We start from the raw sequence: 25,732 nt of genomic DNA, 5'->3' as shown, positions 1-25,732 counted from the left end.
CGAACAAGGTAAAAATACACAAGACCAAATAAATGAAGAGGAAATAGGAAAATTGCCTGAAAAAGAATTCAGAGTTATAATAGTAAAGATGATCCAAAATCTACAAGAAACAGTTAAAAAGGAATCAGAAGACCTAAAGAGCAAACAAACAGTACTAGATAACAAAATAACTGAAATTAAAAATACTCTAGATGGTATAACCAGTAGAATAACTGAGGCAGAAGAACGAATAAATGAGTTGAAAGATAGAATGGGGGAAAAAACTGCCACAGAACATGAAAAAGAGAAAAGAATAAAAAGAATGGAAGACAGTCTCAGAGACCTTGGTGATAACATCAAGGGCACCCACATTTGAATCACAGGCACCCCAGAAGAAGAAGAAAAAAAAAAGAAAAGGTCTGAGAAAATATTTGAAGAGGTTCTAGTAGAAAACTTCCCCAGCATGGGAAAGGAAATAATTAATCAAGTCCAAGAAACATAAAGAGTCCCATACAGAATAAACCCAAGGAGAAATATTCCAAGGCACATATTAATCAAATTAACAAAAATTAAACACAAAGAAAAAATATTAAAAGCAGCAAGAGAAAAGCAGCAAATAACATATAAGGGAAAACCCATAAGGATAACAGCTGATCTTTCTACAGAAACTCTGCAGGCCAGAAGGGAATGGCAGGATATATTGAAAGTCCTGAGAGAGAAAAACCTGCAGCCAAGAATACTCTACCCAGCAAGAATCTCATTCAGATTCGACGGAGAAATCAAAAGCTTTACAGATAAGCAAAAGTTAAGAGAATTCAGCACCACCAAACCAGCCTTACAACAATTGCTAAAGGAACTTCTCTAAGCAGGAAACACAAGAGAAGGAAAGACCTACAAAAACAAACCCAAAACAATAAAGAAAATGGTAATAGGAACATACATGTCAATAATCACCTTAAATGTAAATGGATTAAATGCTCCAACCAAAAGACACAGACTGGTTGAATGGATACAAAAACAAGACCCTTATATATGCTGTCTACAAGAAACCTAGTTCAGACCAATGGACACATATAGACTGAAAGTAAAGGGATGGAAAAAGATATTCCATGCAAATGGAAGTCAAAAGAAAGCTGGAGTAGCAATACTCATATCAGACAAATTAGACTTTAAAATAAAGACTATTACAAGAGACAAGGAAGGACACTACATAATGATCAAGGGCTCAATCCAAGAAGAAGATATAACAATTGTAAATATCTATGCACCCAACATAGGAGCACCTCAATACATAAGGCAAATGCTAATAGCCATAAGAGGGGACATTGACAGTAACACAATAATAGTGGGAGATTTTAACACCCCACTTACAACAATGGACAGATCATCCTAACAGAAAATAAATAAAGACACACAAGTTTTAAATGACACATTAGACCATCTTGACTTAAGTGATATTTATAGGACATTCCACCCAAAAACGACAGAATACACGTTCTTCTCAAGTGCACATGGAACATTCTCCAGGATAGATCACATCTTGGGTCACAAATCAAGCCTCAGTAAATTCAAAAAAACTGAAATCGTATCAAGCATTTTCTCTGACCACAATGCCATGAGACTAGATATCAATTACAGGAAAAAATCAGCAAAAAATACAACCACATGGAGACTAAACAATATTCTATTAAACAACCAAGAAATCACTAAAGAAATCAAAGAGGAAATCAAAAATACGTAGAAACAAATGACAATGAAAACACAATGACCCAAAACTTATGGGATGCAGCAAAACCAGTCCTAAGAGGGAAGTTTATAGCAATACAGTCCTACCTCAAGAAACAAGAAAAATATCAAATAAACAACCTAACCTTACACCTAAAACAACTAGAGAAAGAAGAACAAAAAAACCCCAAAGTGAGCAAAAGGAAATAAATCATAAAGATCAAATCAGAAATAAATGAAAAAGAAATGAAGGAAACAATAGCAAAGATCAATGAAACTAAAAGCTGGTTCTTTGAGAAGATAAACAAAATTGATAAACCATTAGCCAAACTTATCAGGAAAAAAAGGGAGAAGATGCAAATCAACAGAATTAGAAATGAAAAAGGGGAAGTAACAATGGACACTGCAGAAATACAAAAGATTATGAGAGACTACTACAAGTAACTGTATGCCAATAAATTGGATAACCTGGAAGAAATGGATAAATTCTTAGAAAAGTACAATCTTCCAAAACTGAACCAGGAAGAAACAGAACATATGAACAGACCAATCACAAGTACAGAAATTGGGACTGTGATTAAAAATCTCCCAACAAACAAAAGCCCAGGGCCAGATGGAGTCACAGGCGAATTCTATCAAACATTTAGAGAAGAGCTAACACCTATCCTTCTCAAACTCTTCCAAATCATAGCAGAAGGAGGAACACTCCCAAACTCATTCTACGAGGCCACCATCACCCTGATACCAAAACCAGGCAAAGATGTCACGAAAAAAGAAAATTACAGGCCAGTATCCCTGATGAATATAGATGCAAAAATCCTCAACAAAATACTAGCTAACAGAAGCCAACAGCACATTAAAAAGATCATACACCATGATCAAGTGGGGTTTACCCCTGGAAGGCAAGGATTCTTCAATATATGCAAATCAATCAATGTGATACACCATATTAACAAATTGAAAGATAAAAACCATATGATAATTTCAATAGACACAGAAAAAACTTTTGAGAAAATTCGACATCCATTTATGATAAAAACTCTCCAGAAAATAGGCATAGGAGGAAATTACCTCAACATAATAAAAACCATCTATGACAAACCAAGAGCCAACATCGTCCTAAATGGTGAAAAACTGAAAGCATTCCCTCTAAGGTCAGAAACAAGACAGGGGTGTCCACTCTCACCATAATTATTCAACATAGTTTTGGAAGTGTTAGCCACAGCAATCAGGGAAGAAAATGAAATAAAAGGAATCCAGATTGGAAAAGAAGTAAAAGTGTCACTCTTCACAGATGACATGGTATTATACATAGAAAACCCTAAAGACTCTACCAGAAAACTGCTAGCACTAATTGATGAATTTAGTAAAGTAGCAGGATACAAAATTAATGCACAGAAATCTCTTGCATTCCTATACACTAACAATGAAAGAACAGAAAGAGAAATTAAGGAAACTCTTCCATTTACCATTGCAACAAAAAGAATAAAATACCTAGGAATAAATCTGCCTAAGGAGGCAAAAGACCTGTATGCAGAAAACTATAAGACACTGATGAAAGAAATCAAAGACGATACAAACAGATGGAGGGACATACCATGTTCTTGGATTGGAAGAATCAATATTGTGAAAATGACTATCTTACCCAAAACAATTTACAGATTCAATGCAATCCCTATCAAATTCCCAAAGGCATTTTTCACAGAACTAGAACAAGAAATCTTACAATTTGTATGGAAACGCAAAAGACCCCAAATAGCCAAAGCAATCTTGAGAAAGGGAAGATGGAGTTAGTGGAATTAGGCTTCCTGACTTCAAACTATACTACAAGGCCACAGTGATCAAGACAGTATGGTACTGGCACAAAAACAGAAAGGAGGATAGATGGAACAGAATAGAGAACTCAGAGATAAACCCAAGCACATATGGGCAGCTTATCTTTGACAAAGGAGGCAAGAATATACAATGGAAAAAAGACAGCCTCTTCAAAAAATGGTGCTGGGAAAATTGGACAGTTACATGTAAAAGAATGAAATTAGAACACTTCCTAACACCATACACAAAAATAAACTCAAAATGGATTAAAGACCTAAATGTAAGGCCAGACACTATAAAGCAAATATAATCCAATAAAGAGTTTAAAAAAATTAACTATTCATCACTGCAATCCAAGCTAATGGGGACGTATGTAATATGTTACCCCCCAAAATCAATAAAATGCAAAGCACAAAAAAAAAAAAAAAAGAAAAGATGCTTGATATGATTTCAATTTTCTTAAATATTCCAAGGTTTGATTTGTGACCCAAGATGTGATCTATCTTGGAGAATGTTCTGTGTGCATTTGAGAAGAAACTGTACTCCGCTGCTTTCGGATGGAATGTCCCATAAATATCAATTAAGTGTATCTGATCTAATTTGTTATTTAAGGTTTGTGCTTCCTTGTTAATTTGCTGTCTGGATGATCTATCCTTGGTGTAAGTGGGGTGTTAAAGTCCCCCACTATTATTCTGTTACTATCAATTTCCCCTTTTATGGCTGTTAGCATTTGCCTTACATATTGAGGTGCACCTGTGCTGGGTGCATAAGTATTTACAATTATTATACTTTCTTCTTGGATTGAGCCCTTGATCATTATGTAGTTTCCTTCTTTGTGTCTTGTAACAGGCTTTATTTTAAAGTCTATTTTGTCTGATTGCTTTGATTTAAAAAAAATTTAGGGGGGAAAGGGGGGAGAATTAAAGCCTAAATGGACTGACACCTTATAGGTCCAAGAAACAAAGAAGAAACAAACTCTTTAAGATGACTGCAAACTTTCACCAGTGTGTGAGGTTAATGCAATGGGAGAAAAGTAAGCAAATGGTGTCTTGGGAAGTAAGGGATTTCATGACTTTCACACTGAAGTTTCTGATGGGAAATGAGCTGGGTTGAAGGTTCAGTTAACATCTGAATTTCCTAATCCAAACAAGTGCGTAAGTAGCACTTGGGGCAGGGCTAGCATTTACCTGGTCCTGATGGCTCGCAGAATTTGCAAGATTTGAGGGAGTTCCAGCAGCCTCAACGTTCTTAAGAACCTTAAACCTACAAAGCAATAGAAAAAAGAAAGCTGCTGAAAGAAGAGGGTCACACAGGGAGCAGTCTGAACTATCCCACACCTGGGTCTGCTTACTTTCTTTCTCTCCCTGAAATGCTCAAATATAATATATTACAGTGTCATCAGTTTAAGACCATGAGTGCTAGTTCAAATACCGGTTCGCTTAATGGCTGCTATAATCCAAACCCATGCCCTTAGCTTCCCTAGTTTCTCATCTGTAAAATGGGAATCATAAGACACCTACCTCGAACGGTTGCTGAGAATTACTATTATTACAATGTACATAATAAGGGTAACTCACATTTTATTCTAACTCTGCTTTAGAATCGAGAGCCAATAATCTGTAAACCACGTAAACTCCTGACTACAGAATCTCTGTGATACTCTCCCCAAGGTTTGCATGTTGTTTGCCTTTATGTAGTTTGACAACAACACTAGTAAGAAATATTTTGTAGATAATAAATAATAATATAAGATCACATAAAAACTGACTAAAGCCACAGAATGCCCATGCACTGTTAATACATCGACCTTAAAGACAAAGTGACGAATTAAAACAATCTCTAACAGGTCACCGCATGTCTGGATATGATGATTTATGGTTTTTAAAGATCATGGGAGGCTTTTCACCTCTCACAGTCATGTGGGATCCCAGCATAAAGGTGCCACAGGGGGGAAGGATGTTGGGGCCCCGGCCCTCGGTGTTGATGACCTAACCCATAAACAACAGACAACCACGGACACCCACTGGCATCAGGCCCATCGCCAGGGACTGGGGTAAAAAAAATGGGTTCTGAAAATATATTGCAAAACCATACAATCACGAGAAGGAATTTTTTTTTTTTTATGACATTTAGGCTTTAAAGGAAAATGAAGGGTACTTACGAATGAATGTTGAGGGTTGTTTTTTTTTTCTTTTTCAAGATTGCCTCTGATTCCCACAACTCACTTACCTAGCCAATTACTCTTCAAATAATAAGAAATAAAGGTTGGTGGGATGGTAAAGATGTCTACAATCGAATTCATCTCCAGCCAGAACCTGACCTTGTCATCCGCTGCCAGAAACTAGGAAATGGAAATAAATTTCGTTATCCTCAAAAACGTCACAGTGAACATAAGGGTGGCTTTTTTCAGGTACATTTCATTCATCAACTGAAGCTCTGACTGCATTCTATTACATATGAGATATACGTATACACACACACACACACACACACTTCCATATATATTTATATAGCTATATAGGTGAATATGTATTTATATATAAATATACAGATACCTATATTTTCATATAGATGAAGAGATTGTACCTTTAGTGGGTGTTCAATGAACAAACATGGACCCACTTTACTTACCAGATCTTAAATCTCATACTTCAGAATAAGCACTTTGACCTTCCTGCCGCTCCTAGAGCTTTCGGATATACATACATATATATATGTAAATTATATAGATAAAATCCCCTATTTGTGAGCAATGAAGATACATGATTTAGGATGGTCTTCAATGGAAAAAGCTCTGGAAGCTTGACTGGCCAAGGCTTCTGTTTATGAGCTTCCCTATTTAGATTAAAAAAGCAAGCATTTCCAGAGGGAGGGTCTGCTGTAAAAATAAGATTGTGACGGTCAGTGTAGTTTGAAGTAAGTTTTGAAGGAAGGTCACAGAAATACACATATATCTTTTATATGTATATTCATGTTTACACATATACATATATGTGTATTATATACGTGCATATATATACACGTGTATACGTGTCTGTCTGTGTGTGTGTATGTATATGTATGTGAGTATATATATATATATATTTACATATATATATATAGTCTCTCGCAAACATGGGATAGATAAATCTGGCATATAGATCTAGGGTGTGACCTCAAAAAGGGCCTGCGGAATGAGAGCACTGCTGAACACATGAATGCAACAGAATTCAAGGCACGAGAGTATTTATTATATAGAGCTACACGGCACAAGTGCCTTCAGTGGAGCCGATGACATTTTCCGAGGCTCGTCACTCAGATTCTGCTCTTGTGATTACTAGTCACTCTTCTCAGTGGCAGGTGGGAAGCCAAGAAGAAGGACAGGGTGACAGGGTGATGATATTTTAAAAAGGAATCCTTTTCATTTGTGCTGAAATTGCTGGCCTGGTTTACATTTTCAAGTGCAGGCGAGAGTTCTGGGGTCTTGTTATACTTTCGACAATTTAGGGCCCAGACCCTCTGGTTTTAGAGCCTGAAAGCATAGGCAGATTGTCTAAGGAAGGCATCTCTGTATAACACAGATCTCTTTATGGTATGCCTGTTGTTTACTCCCATGTTCAATAGGTACTTACTCTCAACCCAAAGTAGAAACTAAAGAAAGCATTGAAAGTCAAATCAATCAGGATGGTTTTGTCATGGTATGAAGAACAGCTTCTAACAGGGCTGGAAAAGAAACAAAGACTGTTTATAAAGATGGACATTTTAAAAGCTGTAGCTACAGAGGACCAAATAAAGAGAGCGGATGGGCCATTTTCTATTTATTTACCATGAATGGTCCACCCAGACACTTCCGTGCACATCTCCAAGAAATTACTTTTCTCGTGGGAGTAGGAGTATGCTTGAACAAAACCTCTGGGCTGTGAATGGAGCTGAAAATAACAGGAGAATTATCCGCTCTTCTTTTCATAGGGTTTATTGGTTCCATTTCCGTTTTATCAATGGGATTCAGAGGCACAGAGGTTATGTGGCTCTCTTTGGTCTGCAAGACTGTCTACCCAGCCAGGACATTTTGGCCTCAGTATACTCCTGATAGAGAGCTACTCTAGGTCAAATGAACAGATCTGAACCAAATTCCAAGAAAATGTTCCTAAAAGATCAGTAAGGAATCCACAAAGCAAAGACTACTAATTTCTGTAGGATCTCTAAAGCTGCCTGACTTGTGTGGCTCCGAATCCCAGTTTTACTTTAACTCCAATATAATTCCCAGAGGATCAGCATGGAGTTCGGATTAGGTTGGGTTGTGTCCAAGAAGCGGTCCTAACTTTGGCACAGGAGAAGGGAATGCCTTCAGAGAAGAACAGGGGATAGTTTGCTCCTATATCCTTGCTGAGGTCTAGTATTTTCCTTTCTCAAGACCATCCAAACTTGTCTGGACCCTATGAGAAACCCTGAAATGACTACAGTAGTTCTGGTTCAACACCTAAGGAATCCAAAGGCACCTAAGGCCCAAGTATATGGTCCAAAGGTGGAGATAACAGCTGGAGGCTTGCAGTCCCAGAAACTAGAACAGACTTATGTACAGCGCCCCCAGCTCCTAGCAGTGCAGAATGACAGGGTGCAGGGGAAACACATGCTTTGTGTGTGTGTGTGTGTGTGTGTGTGTGTGTGTGTATGGAGTTAGGTTTAGTGCTTCCTGGGGGAAGCTAAACACTTATCCTTTTTTAATGAGCTTGTGTGTGTGAGTATACATGGAAGTATATTAAGCATTACTCCTGAGAGAAAATTCCAAATTAGTTGGCAACCTAGTGATATAAGCAGACAAGATTGACTGGGGATTTTACTCACTCAGTAGAATTGATGAAATAGATTATAAGAGACCCGATGCTTAGGACAAAGACAAGGATCACCTGAAAAAAAAAAAAAAAAAAAAAAACAGACAAATGTATGGATCCATTCGATTAGCATAAATGTAGATGAATAAACAAACCAACAAAATTGTGTTTTCCCTTATTCCCTTGCCTATATATCTGTAGCCATTTTTTTCACACATTCATTTATGTTAGCATTCATTCATCTACTCACTCAAGAAAAGCTGATTGGACCTTTACTGGGTATTCAATAAATGAACATGTACCCACCCATTTTACTTACCTAATTTTAACTTTCACACACTTCCAAATGAACGATCTGTCCTTTCTGCTGCTCCTAAGGCTGTCTGAGCTCAAGAAGTCCTGTTGTTTACTCATTCACTCACTCATCAAACATTAACTGCTTAATATGTGTTACACGCTAGAAAATGAGGGCCTTGGGATACAGACTCTGAACTTGAATTGCCTGTGATGTTGGAGAAGAAACAGTCCCAAACATGCCCATCTAAAGGATGGTCAGACTTTTGACAGACGGGAACGTGCTATGAAGTGAGAAGAGAAAATGAGTGCTTTAACTCACCAATACATCTGGTCTGTAAAATAACAATGTGTGGAATATCATCAGAAATTTACCCATTTAAAACCCTCAATGCATTTGAATGAAATCTTCTGCAGCCTCCATGACTTTTCAGGTCAACTGCACAGACAACCAGCTATTTCTAGTTTCCAAACATGTTTTTTTAAAATAGGTTCAGTCCAGTGTAAAACTCTGAAGTTTATTTACAATTAAAGCTTCATTCCCTTCCAGCTCAGGTGTTCCTTGGGCAGGCTACCTGTATTCGAAAAGGGGTCAGTTTCTTCACTGTTAACCCTTTTTGTTTGTTTTTTTTAGTCCTGGTTGCCTACTGACTAGGCTACCTCTGGCCTCTCAAGAACTGTAGGTCAGTGTCGGGGGTGAACAGAAAGGGGAGGTAATAGCAGGAAATGTCAGACTGGACTGGTGTTAGATCACTATGCTCTCACCCTTGGGCTCTTCCGGCATGGGAGGTGTTTAGTGTATATTTTCCTGGGTTGTTTCATTGTTCTTTGGAGATTCCCAATTCAATTCACATTCAGATTCAACAGACATTTCTTTGGTACCTATCATGACCCAAGTATTATTCTGGTGATTGGGATACATCAGTCAACAGCACATACAAAGATCCTTGCCTTTATGGAACTTATGATCTAGACAATAAATAAAGTAATTAATATGCACCTTAGGTGGTATGTGAGAAGATGCATGCTAGGAAAATAAAGGAGAGGAGCTTAAAAGGATCAGAAGTGCAGACGGGCTGCAGTCTTGTTAATATTTAATTGCAAAGTGTCCCTTCTGCGGTTCCCCTGAGCTGAGTGAAATCATCCTCTCTCACTGGCTGCTCACAACTCTTTTCTCAGTGCCCCTTGCACTCCTGTATTCTGCTGGAGCTTTTGCCCCTCCAGATGCCTACCTGGGCAGGTTCAAGCACATGTGACCTGCATCTGGCCCATGGACCAGCTCAATCACTCTTTGCCCCAGCAAACAGTGGAAGGACAGATTCTCTTTAGTGTGCCCATCCCTCTTCACCAAGGAGCCAGACGTCAGCTCTCTGTGTCCCCAAAGTTCCCAAGAGAAGCAATCTGACCTTTCTAAGTGGTCCCTCCCTTGACAAGAGAGGAATGCTCCCCGCCCCACCACCGCCACCTCTGCCACAACAAGAGCTTATTCCAAAATCCTTTTCAATTTCAATTTACCCTAATTTATGTGGGTTGGTCAAGATGCTAAGAGCTTCAACTGCTTTTCTTCCAACTGCTTTGTAAGTGGCAGTGCTGCAGCTTAATAGGAGTTGGTAGCATCTATTTATCTTGGGGTCTCAACTCTTACTGTCAGTTCTCTAACGTCTGAATCAAATGTCGATGCAGGTATCACTAGGTTTGTGGGTCTTGTGGAGATATTCAGTTACAAATGTAGTCTGAAACCAAGGAAAAATGCTGGGAGTGGATATGTGGATATATATATATCAGTAGATTGGTAATTATTAATAATTTTCAAGAGATCTTTTTTCTTCTCCTTACATATGATCACATATTATTTTCTCTTACTAAATCCCATAGGTGATTCTTCATGGATAAATCATATATTGACAGACTTCCAGAAATATTGTGGCAAGGTCATAGATTTATAGCCCTCCACACCACAAAATTAACAACAACAACAAAAAAACTAAAACAAGAAAATTTTAGTTTTATTCAATCTAAGAACAATACCAACTTCATGCCACAAACCGAAAAAAGATGATTCAGAAGTTATATATAACAAACAACAAAATGTGTATCAAACCAAAATAAGGCGCTGGGAGCTAACAGCTTCTGAAGGCTGTTGGGTGAGTCAGGTAGAAATGCAAGATCTTCTGAGAGGACTTATGAATTTCCCTTGGGTTGAAGGGGCAAAGTCCTGGAAGTGCTGGCTATTTGGAGAGGCAGGAAGCCTGCCACCTGAGCTCTGATTTCTACAGAGGGGCTTAAAACCCCTGTTTAATTGGTGGATGGTTATGGGTGTCTTCAGAATACAAACAGCCACCGACGCAGTTAACGAGGGGCACTAGGAACACTCTAAATCTTCATTTGTGAATATGAGTGGACAACAGAAAAATGCCAGTTATATGAGAAATACAAGGAGACAGGAAGATCAGGCAGACAAAACAGATGAAACAGCCTCCAGCGAAAGAGTAAACATAGAATATGTAATTAAACATTTAAAATTACAATTAGCGTTCCTGGTGAGACTCTAAAAATCTGTTAAATAGCACTGGAGGATTGGAAAGGCAAAGAGACATGGGGGTAACACGGAGGCAGGAGCTGCAAAGAGCTGCACCCACAGGGGCTGCCTGGGAGATCAACAGGGAGAGTCGGGATTCTTAATATTTAGCATCAAAGAGGTGCCCTTTGGAGGTGGGCTTCAGACTTGGGAGGAGGGGTCCTGGGTTGGCAGGTAATGGTACCTTGGAAGAGATGCTATGAGCTTGTTTCTGGCACTGCCGGAAAACACTGGAAACTGAAAGCAAGCACTGCTCCTGGAGTGAAAAGCCACTGATGAAGTGAGGCTGAAAAAACTAGATGCAAAACACAGAAGGAGCCATTCCCTTCCTCTCCTCTAGAGCACAAGGGAGCTGACAAAAGAGACTTGGCTGCTAAGTACTGGCCTCACATCACAAAGCAGAGGAGAAAGGGTGGATGTGAAGCTGAGAGAAAAGAGTTTGGTATCCTTAATTAGCTAGAACGCTTTGGAACAGCATTTACAGAGGTTTCAGGAAAAAGGATTACAGGCCAAGAATTCTAAACCCAACCAAATTATTGTTCACTTACGAGAGCAAGGGAAAAAAAATTTGGACATTCAAGAATTCGGAAAATATACCACCTACAATATGCCTTGCAAATGAATATGGCAAGTACTCAAGAAAAAAAAAAATTAGAAAGATAAAATAAGTTACCTAAGAAAAAGTTGTGCCTAATGAAACTGGTAAAATTAATTGAATTTTAAACTCTAAAGCAAATGTTAAGAAGACAATCTGCCCAGTTATACAATGCTAAAAGCCAAAAAAACTAAAAAACACAATAGCAATCTGGAATTGAATGTTCAGATTAATTCAAACATTTCTGGAAGGAAAGAGGGGTGATGTGGATGAAAAACATACCAAAGGTCTCATGCAAGAGCAGTATGCAGCTATAAGACATGCAGAGATATTATTAGATAGAAATACAGGTAGGAAGTTTCTTCCAAATTTCATTTATTGATATGTCTATGATATTCTATTAAAAATGGAAAAACTTGATTACTTCAGAAGATGGTGGAGTAGGAAAACATGTGTTCACTCCCTCTTGCAAGAGCACCGGAACTACAACTAACTGCTGAACAGTCATTGACAGAAAGATACTGGAATGCACCAAAAAAGACACCCCACATCCAGAGATAAAGGAGAAGCCACAATGAGATGGTAGGACGGGCGCAATCATGTTAAAATCAAATCCCATAAATGCTGGGTGGGTGACTCACAAAGTGGACAACAGTTATACCACAGAATAAAGTGACAGTTCTGAGCCCCACGTCAGGCTTCCCAACCTGGGGGTCCAGCAATGGGAGGTGGAATCCCCAGAGAATCAGACTTTGAAAGCCAGTGGGATTTGACTGCAGGACCTCCACAGGACTGAGGGAAACTGAGACTCCACTCTTGGAGGGCACACAAAAAAGTGTGCTCACCAGGACCCAGGGGGAAGGAGCAGTGACCCCATAGGAGACTGAACCAGACCTACCTGCTGGTCTTGGAGGGTTGCCTGCAGAGGTGGGGGGCAGCTATGGCTCAAAGAGGAGACAAGGGCACTGGTGGCAGGGGTTCTGGGAAATGCTCATTGGCGTGAGCCCTTACAGAGTCAGCCATTAGCCCCACCAAAGAGCCTGCAAGCTCCAGTGCCGGGTAGCCTCAGGCCAAACAACCAGCAAGGTGGGAACACAGCCCCACCCATTGGCAGACAAGCAGATTAAAGCTTTACTGAGCTCTGCCCACCAAATTGGATTAAAGTTTTACTGAGCTCCACCCACCCAGCCCAACCCACCATCAGTCCCTCCCATCAGGAAGCATGCATGAGCCTCCTAGATAGCTTCCTCCACAAGACGGCAGAGAGCAGTATCAAGCAGTAACAGCAGTATTTCGTTATACGGAATTGAAAACCACAGCCACAGAAAGATAGAGAAAATGAAAAGGCAAAAGACTTTGTACCAGATGAAGGGACAAGATAAAACCCCAGAAAAACAACTAAATGAAGAGGAGATAGGCATCCTTCCAGAAAAAGAATTCAGAATAATGATGGTGAAGATGAACCAGGACTTTGAAAAATGACTGCATGCAAAGATCGAAAAGTTGCAAGAAAAGTTAACCAAAGACCTAGAAGAATTAAAGAAGAAACAGAGATAAGCAACACAATAACTGAAATGAAAAATACACTAGAAGGAACCAATAGCAGATTAACTGAGGCAGAAGGGCGAATAAGTGACCTGGAAGACAGAATGGTGATAATCACTGATGCAGAAAAGAATAAAGAAAAAAGAATGAAAAGAACTGAAGACAGCCTAAGAGACCTCTGGGACAATATTAAATGCACCAACATTCACATTATAGGTGGCCCAGAAGGAGAAGAGAGAGAGAAAGGACCCGAGGAAATATTGGAGGAGGTTACAGCTGAAAAATTCCCTAACGTGGGAAAGGAAATAGCTACCCAAGTCCAGGAAGTGCAGAGAGTCCCAAGCAGGATAAACCCAAGGAGAAACACACCAAGAAATACAGTAGTCAAATTGACCAAAATTAAAGACAGAGAGTGTTATTAAAAGCAATAAGGGAAAAATGACAAATAACACACAAGGGAACTCCCATAAGGTTAACAGCTGATTTCTTAGCAGAAACTCTGCAAGTGGCATGATATATTTCAAGTGCTGAAAGGGAAGAACCTACAACCAAGAATACTCTACCCAGCAAGGATCTCATTTAGATTCGACGGAGAAATCCAAAGATTTTCAGACAAGCAACAGCTAAGAGAATTCAGCACCACGAAACCAGCCCTACAACAAACACTAAAGGAACTTCTCTAAGCAGGAAATAGAAAAGAAGAAAAGGACCTACAAAAACAAAAAGAAAACAATTAAGAAAATGGTAATAGGAACATACATATCGATAATTACTTTGAATGTAAATGGACTAAATGCTCCAACCAAAAGACATAGACTGGCTGAATGGATACAAAAACAAGACCCATATACATGCTGTCTACAAGAGACCCACTTCAGACCTAGGGACACATACAGACTGAAAGTGAGGTGATGGAAAAAGATATTCCATGCGAATGGAAATCAAAAGAAAGCTGGAGTAGAGGTACTCATATCACATAAAATAGACTTTAAAATAAAAAACGTTACAAGAGACAAGAAAGGACACTACATAAAGATCAAGGGATCAATAGAAGAAGAGGGGATAATTATAAATATATATGCACCCAATATAGGAACACCTCAATACATAAGGCAAATGCTAACAACTATGAAAGAGGAAATCGACAGTAATACAATCATAGTGAGGACTTTAACATGCCACTTACACCAATGGACAGATGATCCATATAGAAAATTAATAAGGAAACACAAGCTTTAAACGACACAATAAATCAACTTGATTTAATAGATATCTATAGGACATTACATCCAGAAAGAGCAGATTACACATTCTTCTCAAGTGCACATGGAACATTCTCTAGGATAGATCACATTTTGGGTCATAAATCAAGCCTTGGGAAATTCGAGAAAATTGAAATCGTATCAAGCATCTTTTCCGACCACAATGCTATGAGATTAGAAATCAATTACTGGAAAAAAACTGGAAAAAACACAAACACATGGAGGTTAAACAGTACACTACCAAATAACCAAGAGATCACTGAAGAAATCAAAGAGGAAATACAAAAATACCTAGAGACAAATGACAATGAAAACACAACGATCCAAAACCTACGGGATTCAGCAAAAGCAGCCCTAAGTGGGAAGTTGATAGCAATACTATCCTACCTCAAGAAACAAGAAACATCCCAAATAAACAATCTAACCTTACACCTAAAGAAACTAGAGAAAGAAGAGAAAACAAAACCCAATGTTAGTAGATGGAGAGAAACGATAAATATCAGAGCGGAAATAAAGGAAATAGAAACAAAGAAAATAATAGCAAAAATCAATAAAACTAAAAGCTGGTTCTTTGAGAAGAGAAATAAAATTGATAAACTTCTAGCAAGATTTATCAAGAAAAAGATAGAGAGGACTCAAATCAATAAAATTAGAAATGAAACAGGAGAAGTTACAACAGACACCACAGAAATCAAAAGCACCATAAGAGACTACTACAAGCCAGTATATGCCAATAAAATGGACAACCTGGATGAAATGGACAGATTCTTAGAAAGGTATAAGCTTCCAAGACTGAATCAGGAAGAAATAGAAAATATGAACAGACCAATCACAAGTAATGAAACTGAAACTGTGATTAAAAGTCTCCCAACAAACAAAAGTCCAGGACCAGATGGCTTCACAAGTGAATTTTATCAAACATTTAGAGAAGAGCTAACACCCATCCTTCTCAAGCTCTTCCAAAATATTGCAGAGGAAGGAAGACTACCATACTCATTCTATGAGGCCACCATCACCGTGATACCAAAACCAGGCAAAGATACTACAAAAAAGGAAAATTACAGACCAATATCACTAATGAATTTAGTGCAAAAATCTTCAACAAAATGCTAGCCAACAGAATCCAACAACACATTAAAAGGATCATACACCATGATCAAGTGAGGTTTATCCCTGGAATGCAAGGATTCTTCAATATACACAAATCAATCAATGTGATACACCATATTAACAAATTGAAGGATAAAAAACACATGATCATCACAATAGATGCAGAAAAAGCTTTTGACAAAATTCAACACCCATTTATGATAAAAACTCTCCAGAAGGTGGGCATAGAGGGAATCTAGCTCAACATAATAAAGGCCATATACAACAAATCCAATAGCAAACACATGCTCATTGGTGAAAAACTGAAAGCATTCCCTCTAAGATCAGGAACAAGACTAGGATGTCCACTCTCCCCACTACTATTCAACATAGTCTTGGAAGTCCTTGCCACAGCAATCAGAGAAGAAAAAGAAATGAAAGGAATCCAAATTGGAAAAGAAGTAAAACTGTCACTGTTCACAGATGACATGATACTATACATAGAAAATCCTAAAGATGCCACCAGAAAACTACTTCAGCTAATTAATGAATTCAGTAAAGTTGCAGGATACAAAATTAACACACAGAAATCTCTTGCATTTCTATACACTAGCAATGAAAGATCAGAAAGAGAAATTCAGGAAACAATCCCATTCACCATTGCAACAAAAAGAATAAAATACCTAGGAATAAACCTAACTAAGGAGGTAAAAGAGGAAAACTATAAGATACTCATGAAAGAAATCAAAGAAGACACAAACAGATGGAGGGACATACCATGCTCTTGGGTTGGAAGAATCAACATTGTGAAAATGACTATACTACCCAAAGCAATCTACAGACTCAATGCAATCCCTATCAAATTACCAACGGCGTTTTTCACAGAACTAGAACAAGAAGTTTTACAATTTGTATGGAAACACAAAAGACCCTGAATAGCCAAAGCAATCTTGAGAAGGAAAGACGGAGTTGGTGGAATCAGGCTTCCTGACTTCAGGCTATACTACAAGGCTACAGTGATCAAGACAGTATGGTACCGGCACAAAAACAGAAATATAGATCAATGGAACAGGATAGAAAGCCCAGAGATAAACTATGGTCAACTAATCTATGGCAAAGAAGGCAAGGATATACAATGGAGAAAAGGCAGCCTCTTCAATAAGTGGTGCTGGGAAAACTGGACAGCTACAGTGGAAAAGAATGAAATTAGAACACTCCCTAACACCATACACAAAAATAAACTCCAAATGGATTAAAGACCTAAATGTAAGGCCAGACACTACAAAACTCCTAGAAGAAAACATAGGAAGAACACTCTTCAACATAAATAACAGCAAGATTTTTTTTGATCCATCTCCTAGACTCATGGAAATAAAAACAAAAATAAATGTCAGACCTAATGAAACTTCAGAGCTTCTGCACAGCAAAGGAAACTATAAGCAAGATGAAAAGACAACCCTCAGAATGGGAGAAAATATTTGCAAATGAATCAACAGACAAAGGATTAATCTCCAAAATATATAAACAGTTCATCTAACTCAATATCAAAAAAACAAACAACCCAATCCAAAAATGGGCAGAAGACCTAAAGAGGCATTTCTCCAAAGAAGACATACGGATGGCCAAGAGGCACATGAAAAGCTGCTCAACATCACTCATTATTAGAGCAATGCAAATCAAAACCACAATGAGGTATCACCTCACACTGGTCCGAATGGGCATCAACAGAAAATCTACAAACAGTAAATGCTGGAGAGGGTGTGGAGAAAAGGGAATGCTCTTGCACTGTTGGTGGGAATGTAAATTGTTACAGCCACTATGGAGAACAGTATGGAGGTTCCTTGCAAAACTACAAATAGAGTTACCATATGACCCAGCAATCCCACTGCTGGGCATATACCCAGAGAATACCATCATTCAAAAAGACACATGCACTCCAATGTTCATTGCGGCACTATTTACAATAGCCAGGACACGGAAGCAACCTAAATGTCCATCAACAGATGAACGGATAAAAAAGATGTGGTACATATATACAATGGAATACTACTCAGTTGTAAAAAGTAATGAAACTGGGACATTTGTAAAGACATGGATGGACTTAGAGAATGTCATACAGCGTGAAGTGAGTCACAAAGAGAAAAAACAAATGTATATTAACACCTACGTGCGGAATATAGAAAAATGGTACATATCAACCAGTTTGCAAGGCAGAAATAGAGACACAGATGTAGATAACAAACTTATGGACACCTAGTGGGGAAAGCGGGGAGGGTTGGGGGGAAATGAATTAGGAGATTGGGATAACAAATTGTATAATATATGGAGTTTATTTTATGTTAACTGTATCGCAATAAAAGTTCTTAAAAAAAATAAAGATCCCTTTCAATCCCCCCCACAAAAAATGGAAAAACCCATGTCAGAAGATGCAAAAGAAAATAAATAAAATTAATAAAAAGTAACAAATAAGGGATGTAAATATCAGGCAATGGTCAGTACTTACTGCACCTGTGAAGGGTTTACAATACTCCCTACAATATTTTAAGAAGGTTATTCACATTACATGAAAGAAGTGCAGTATGGGAAAATTAACTTTCTCAAGATGAAATGGAGAAGCCAATGTTTAAGCTCACGTCTCTCAAAATTCTCAGTCACCATGTCATCCTGCCTCTCCAGTAAGATGAGGATCTTAGACGTCACAAAGGTCCTAGTTGTTTATCCAATACCCATTCTCCCTTTCTTTACCAATAGACCTCCTGTTTTTTGTTTAAGCCACAGATATTAGACAGTCTATTACGCAGTAAATTCAATCTCTAAATATTATAGAGACCAAGGAAACAGATCACCATAATGGAGAATAATTAAATTCTTCTGGTAAATGAATAAATAAATGTATTCTTAAATCAATAAACCCCAAAATCCAGCTACATGATATTTAAAGAGACACACTTAAGAGGAAAGACAGAAAGACTGAAAGACAGAGCAAAGCCATCCCAATCAAGTATGAATAAAATGAAAGCAATGTTATGCTAGTATTATATCCTAAAATATCCCGGGGAGGGGGGAGGGACACTACAAAAAACCCACTTAATGTGACAAAAATGGATATTTCATATTAGTAAAAGGCACAATCAACCAAAGAGATACCATAGGTAACTATGCATCGTGATGTTATATAATATATATAACTCAAAAATCTGTTAGAAATGTAAGATATTTGATAAAACTATAAAATCATAAATGAAAATTTTTGACACGCCCTTTTCAGTCAGCAAATAATTAAGGATATGGAAAATATATATTAACATAATTATGGTGCTTATATATCAAACAGTACGGATTCTCTCAAAAGTCCATTACACAGTAATAAAAATTGATCATGTACTAGGCAACAAAGAATTTCCCCATAAATTCCACAAACTAGAGATCATAAAGGCAGTGATATTCTTGGATCATAAATTTCAACAAAGTAGAAAAAAGAGCCAGTCCAACCCCAAGGAAACAAAAGCATACAACACTCCTCTCAACAGATTGTAAATCAAACAAGAGATCAAAATTAAAACCTAAAACAACCTGAAGAAGAATTAGGCATTACTAAAAATAAGAACATTACTTGCCAAGGTCTATGAGATGTGACCAAAGAAGTGCTCTGAGGAGAAAATTTTTATAAATGAAACTCAGCTGAAGGACCTGTGAACACGAGGCCAACCCAGGGTGAGGGCTGCACAGGCACGGCTTGCCCAGTGCTGTCCTGTGGCTTCCAGGCTGAGCCCCGTGGGGCGGAGGCTCCGGGGTCCTGGATACAGGGGTCCCCGGGTTGACAAGGAAGATGACTGGTAGCTCCCAGCAGAGCTGACGGGGAGGGAATGTGATTGCAGGCTCGGGAAGACTCAGCTCATCCAAGCTGCCCCAGCGACGAAAATAAACCCAGTGACCAGGAAACTGACCAACAGGATGATTGAGGAGGAAACGAAGCACTGGCCAGGACCCTGTGACTGAATGAGGAAGGTCTGAAAAAGCACCGCACTGCTTCTGCAGAGGAACAGGCAACCATCGAATGTTGGTTTCTGCACTCTCTTCCACCGGGTACTGAAAAACTGAGCCTGTGATGGGCAGGGACCCCTCCTCAAAAGCACCCATTCCTACTAGGTCCCTGTGACACTAGCCAACCAGTGAGGTGGCTTCCTGGCCTTGAAGAAAAGCACCTGTGGGTGATGGTGCCTGAGGGGTGTCGTGGTGGCTGCTGGAACCTTCGGCAACCGGGAGGGGGATGGGCGATCTAGAGGAAGCGCGGTGAACGCGAGATGGCCAAGGCCACCTGCACCCTGGTCCTGTACCACAGGTAGTGGAGGGAGGGCAGAGCCTCCGGGAGGGTCCCAGGGTCCTCTGCCACGAGACACAATGTGAGCCACCACCACGGTGAGCAATTAACCTGTGGGGAAGGAGGTTCCTTTTTAAGGGCTGGCTTCACAAGGTGGTGCAGCCTATTTATGGCTTGCTAATCCTTCTTTCTTTGGGGGCTAGAACTCGCTATGCCTCCCCCATCCCCATGCAAGGGGAAACCTGTCAGGACCTGAGGATTTCTCCCAATAAATTCAGGGCCCATCCAGTCAACGCATCCCCAAAATTGGGGTGGACCTTTAGATGATGCGAAAAGAAGCAGTTTTTGTATCAGAACAGGTTGACTAGAAAATCCTCACCCTGAACTGGTGGAGAAGCAGTGAAGTGCTAAAGTACTATCTTCATTAAAACTGACTCCAGGGGGAAAAAAAGAAATTAAAATAAACAGATAAACAGGATATTGAAGTTAAGAAGGATACATGTGATATTAATTACACAAAATATATATATAATCAAATGTATAAATATATATATTAATTACACAAAGTATATATATATGTGTGTATGTGTGTGTATATATATAAAATCAAGTGTATAAATCTCCAGCAAGACTACATGTGACTGAAAGGGAGGGCCATGGATGGCCCACCATGAGAGGGGAATGGTGTGAATCAGGACTAGAAAGAGAAAAAAAAAAGGTTCTTTCTAGTCAAATGAGAAAGGTGGGGTTGAATCTATGGAGCAAGTAGAGGAGACCTTCAAAGTTATGTCCTTTCTAATGGCTCATTTTCCCTGGAAAATGTCCTGAGGCTTTAAAAAACAAAACCTTTCACCTAAAACTAAGGCAGAGATGTTATTTATCATCCAAACACATACACTTTTAAGAATGAAAGAGACTCTCTTAAACAGTTAAACAAGGACAACCTGCAAAAACCTGGGCTTAAACTCAACCAGAGAAGACATGCCAGAGAAGACAGAAAAATAGAATATGGACATAAAGTGGTGCCTAGACACACTTAAGCTAAGCCATAATTTTGTTTCTTACATGTTTTAGCTATCAAAACAACAGAGAAACATAGCTATTATTACATAATTAATAGCATCCAAAAAAAGGAACAGTTTAGGAATAGGAGTCTATTTGGAACTAAATTCAGCAGAAAATATCCCGGAGGTAGTTGTAAAAACATACCTTGTGATAACTAGAGTAACAAGCCCAAAGATGCTGCAGAGGTGATCAGTACTTTGCCTTGTTTTATCTATAGAAGCATCTCAGATGGTCTCTAGTTTTGAAGATAATATTTTCTTTCCCTTTGACTATTTGAATTTTCCTCTTCTTCTTATTTTCCTTCTTTTTTCTTTTCATCCATCTTTTTAAAACAAAACAAAACAAAACAAAACAAAACTTCTCCTCCTTGTCGTCCTCCTCCTTCCTTTTTCTTCTTACCCTGTGTTGTTGGCCAAGTAGCCATGCATTTAAGACATTCGTCTGCTGATATTTTTTTAATTTGCCATCATTGTGGGTTTTGATATAGATACTGTGCCTTCATTGAAAAAGAAAATCAGATGTTTTCTTTCTTTTATTTTCTATGTCCCGCGAGTGTTTAATTAACATTAAAGAGATCTACTACTTGAAGATCAGCAGATTGGACCTCGAAATTGTCTAGGTCCCCCATAGGTGGGGGGGAGGGGCAGGGAGGAAGTGGTGGTGATGTTGATAAAGCCTTTGACAACATCTTTGTATCTTCTAGTTATTTGGTCTGTTTAAGTCTCTTTCTTTCATGGTCAGTTTTGCTCATTTATATTGTCCTAAGGAATCATTTGGTTTTCATACTTAATTGTGCATGTATCTTTCAATTTCCTCTTTATCTGTATTTATTTTCTCATTTTAATATCTCATTCATTTATTTATGCTTTTCCCCTCTCTGGCTTGTTTAGCCTAGCTATTGATTTCTCTATTTCATTGTTTCAAATAATCAGGTCTTTTTCTAATTTGTTAATTTCTATCTTTCTTATTTATTCTACTTAGATTTAATGTTTCCTTTCTCTGACTTTGACACTGATAATCATTTATTTTAATTATTTTTTTATTTATCAAGATAAGTTGTTACTGTTATACATTAAATGTAGAACAATTCCTATCATACTGTAGGTGCAAGGGATATGCAATATTTTCATTATCTTTACTCTCAAAATATTCTGCAATTTTAAATTTGATTTCTCTGAGTCAAAAGTCATTTGAGAAAGAGATAGTTAAGGCTTTTTAGCTGTAAGTTTTATTTTCTTTTCTCTTTGTTGTACTGTGTTCAGTTTATGTTCTGCCTCTACTTGTAGGTTTTATAAATGGGATTGTTTTTTGCAGCTTAGTATATACTGAATTTTTACAAATAATTCACATACATTTGTAGGTTTAACTTCTGTTTTTACCATATGGAGTTTGATCATTTCAATTAGCTCTTTCTTATTAATTAATTTACTGGGATCTTCTTTATGGTTCTTCTTTCTTCTTCTTCTTCTCCTTCTTCTTCTTCCTATTTAGTTTCACCTAATATGAAATAAATGAACTAAAAGTTCCCACTACCAATGTGTCTTTAATATTTCTTTTTTATTTCTTGTACTTTTTAATTTATTACTTATTTTGACGTTATATTTTTGGTATAATGATGTTCATGACATTGTATCTTGGTTGAAGTTTGTTACATTTATCATTACAAAATTATGTGTTGAATTGTGTCCTCAAAAAAGATATGTTGAAATCCTAACCCTAGTACCTCAGAAAGTGAGCTTGTTTTTGGAAATAGGGTCTTTGCAGATGTATTCAAGCTAAAACAAGGTCATAAGTATAAACTCAAATCCAATATGACTGGTGTCCCTATAAAAAGGGGAAATTTGGACACAGACTTGAACAGAGGAAACACCATGTGAATACCATGTGAAAATGAAGCCAGAGACCTGGGTGCATTTACAAGCCGAGGAATGCCAAAGATTACCAACAAACCATCAGAAGCTAAGAGACAGGCACGCAACAGACTCTCTCCCAGCCCTCAGAAGGAACCAACCTTTGATCTTAGACTTTTAGCCTCCAAAACTCTGAGACAATAAATTTCTCTTGCTTAAGTCACTCAGTTTGAGGTACTTTGTTACAACGATCCTAGGAAACTAATACAGGCTATTTGGCTTCATTTATTGTTTTTTGCCTTGAATTCACACTATTGTCATTTGCCTAGTATGCCTTTGACAATTCCTTTATTTTCAAACTTTAGTGCCTCTTGAATTTCTAAAACATAATTAGACCATGTCAACCCATGCTTAAAAAGCCCTCAATGACTCCCCTTTGCATTAGAATAAAAACATTCCATTGAAGAGCCAGGCTCCACTCAGACCTCACCATCCTCTGCCCTCCTGGCTTCTAGTACAGGAACTGCATTTGGTATTTGCAGTAATCTGAGCCTTTTACCTCCACAAGTCTCTTCTCTCTATCAGGAAACTTGTTCCTTCCACTGTTCAATTGCTTTATCCTTCTGATTCTTCAAGTCTCAGCTCAAATCTGATCTTTTCAGAGATTTCCTCTCAGGTCACTGTATCTAATGTGATCTAACTCCAAACCCACCAAAACTCTCAAACACATCACTCATTCCCTCATAGCACTGGTCACATCTGAATTTATCTTATCCATTTATGTACACATTTATCATCTCTACCCCCACTAGAATTTAAGTCCCATGTGTGCAAGACTCTTGCCTGCATATTTCACCATGTCTAGAGTATATGCTTTGCATGTAGTTGGCAAATGAGAAATATTTGTTGAAAGAAGGAACTAAGGAAATTACAAAGGAAGGGTGGATGGAAGGAAGGAAATTTATAAGCCTTCTCATCCTTTCAAAAAACACTTGCTTGGAACCCACTGAGAGTCTCAATCCTGTGTTTCAATGCTAGACCACTATTCATTCTAAATTAACCTTTACTCCACGCCTTCTGTTGTTCCAACCATTTAATCATAAGCTGTAACAGATTGAAAGAACAATTTTTCCATCATTAAAGAAGTAATTTTTATTGATATGTAATCAGTGATCATTCCTTCCCCACCCACTCCCTATATGCAGTGCTTATATGGTAGATGGTGTAAGTTCTCTTCTGCCTCACACCAGTGACCTTTACTACATTATGTCCAATATTATCCACGTATAATCCAACATGATTTGAACCACTGAAGGGATTCTAATCAACAAATCCCTGATAAGATCAAAAAGAATCACAAAATCCTTCTCTCACAGGACACAGGGACAAGGATTTCAAAAAAGAGACCAAAACTTTAGAAGGAAAAAAAAGGAGAAGCACACTCCCAGTATCCCCTGCAGAGTTTATCTTATGTACTTTGAGAAGTTTTAAAAATCAGTTAGATCTGAATTAAACAACATAACCAGAAAAGAACAATGTTTGTACTAATTACAAAAAGCAGAGAATAATTGTCAGTTCACATACGTCTCCTTCCACCATGCCACCAGGGGATGGCAGCATGCCCTCAAATTACAGATTCTGCTCTTGAATGTTTCACATCAAACAATACTGCTGAAATGACCATCAGGGCAACATTCATTTACAGGGCACCTGCTATCTCTAGGCAATGGGGTATAGCATTTCCCTGACGTAGTCTTTTCTCTCAAGAACTCCACAGTGCACTGGGGGAGACAGGCGTATGCACAGACAATTTTAACTTAACGATGTTTATTGGACGCAAGCGTGGGGGGCGGACTCTTGGCTTAATATGGAGAGAAGGTAAAATTTCCCCAAGGAGATGGTGCCTGCATTGTGTTTTAATTTGTCAAAGTTTATCTAGATTCAAACAGGAAGTAAATGATAAATATCATAAAGGGACAAAAAAGACCAGTTTGTAAAATGAAGAAAGGAAGCTCTTAGAATCAAAGGAGGGGAAAACAGCCGTACCTTACAGGACAGCGAATCCACTAAACCCAATGTTTTTTGACCGTCAGCTATATGCCAGACATCCATCTACATACAAGGAGAACAAAATGCACACAACCTTTGCCCTAATAAAGTCTTTTTCTAGTGAATAGACTGACAGCAAATAGAAAACCTAATGCCAAGTAATGATATTCACTCCAAATAAAAAGCAAGCAGAATCACCAACGGTAGAGAGTAGACACAGGGAGACAGCCGTTGAGAGGCAGTGATGTTTTGGAAAAGGCCACCAGGGAAGGGCAGATGATTTCACACTGACCATACATCACACTTGTGGCTAAAGTTCGTTAGCAAGTGAGCAAGGGAAACGTACTCACCAACACCCGTCCCACAAAGGTCTGTGCCGAGAGCAGCATTTCTACACGATCACGGAAGACTCCCTGGAAGGTGAGACTTCTTGAGTTTTTACGGGCCATGCTACGTGACATTACTTCCTAGAAGCAAGAGAAAGAAATCAAAGAGTGAGCTGGGTCTCAGAGAAGGTCATCTGTCTTATACGTTTTGATGGCCTTTCCTGCGGTGGCATCGGTCACAAGGCACTCCACCTTGTCCAACCCCAGGAACCCTGAAGTTGCTCATTTCATCTTTCACACGATGAATTTTACTGAATTTGCAGTTTACGGCGCTTCTGCAGTACTTTCATTCTGAATTCTGTGGTCTTACTCAAGCATGTCTCACGTACTCTCAGCCCCAAACCCTTCACACTGACACTACTGTGATA

General features: G+C 38.5%; 1 protein-coding gene across 1 annotated transcript in view; it reads right to left on the bottom strand.

Annotated features, from left to right (window-relative positions):
• KCNU1 (potassium calcium-activated channel subfamily U member 1) overlaps positions 1 to 25,732 on the bottom strand; it is a 162,537-nt gene that overhangs the window by 127,964 nt on the left and 8,841 nt on the right. Inside the window, exons 2-6 of the mRNA XM_057697307.1 lie at positions 25,329 to 25,445; positions 8,344 to 8,405; positions 7,131 to 7,221; positions 5,749 to 5,860; positions 4,707 to 4,782 (exon numbers count right to left, since the gene is read on the bottom strand). Coding sequence (XP_057553290.1) covers positions 4,707 to 4,782; positions 5,749 to 5,860; positions 7,131 to 7,221; positions 8,344 to 8,405; positions 25,329 to 25,445 — 458 coding nt within the window. The remainder of the gene's footprint in view (positions 1 to 4,706; positions 4,783 to 5,748; positions 5,861 to 7,130; positions 7,222 to 8,343; positions 8,406 to 25,328; positions 25,446 to 25,732) is intronic.

This window comes from Hippopotamus amphibius, chromosome 10 (assembly GCF_030028045.1).
Source record: "Hippopotamus amphibius kiboko isolate mHipAmp2 chromosome 10, mHipAmp2.hap2, whole genome shotgun sequence".
Classification (NCBI taxonomy): Eukaryota; Metazoa; Chordata; class Mammalia; order Artiodactyla; family Hippopotamidae; genus Hippopotamus; species Hippopotamus amphibius.
This window is presented reverse-complemented; position numbering and strand designations above follow the sequence as displayed.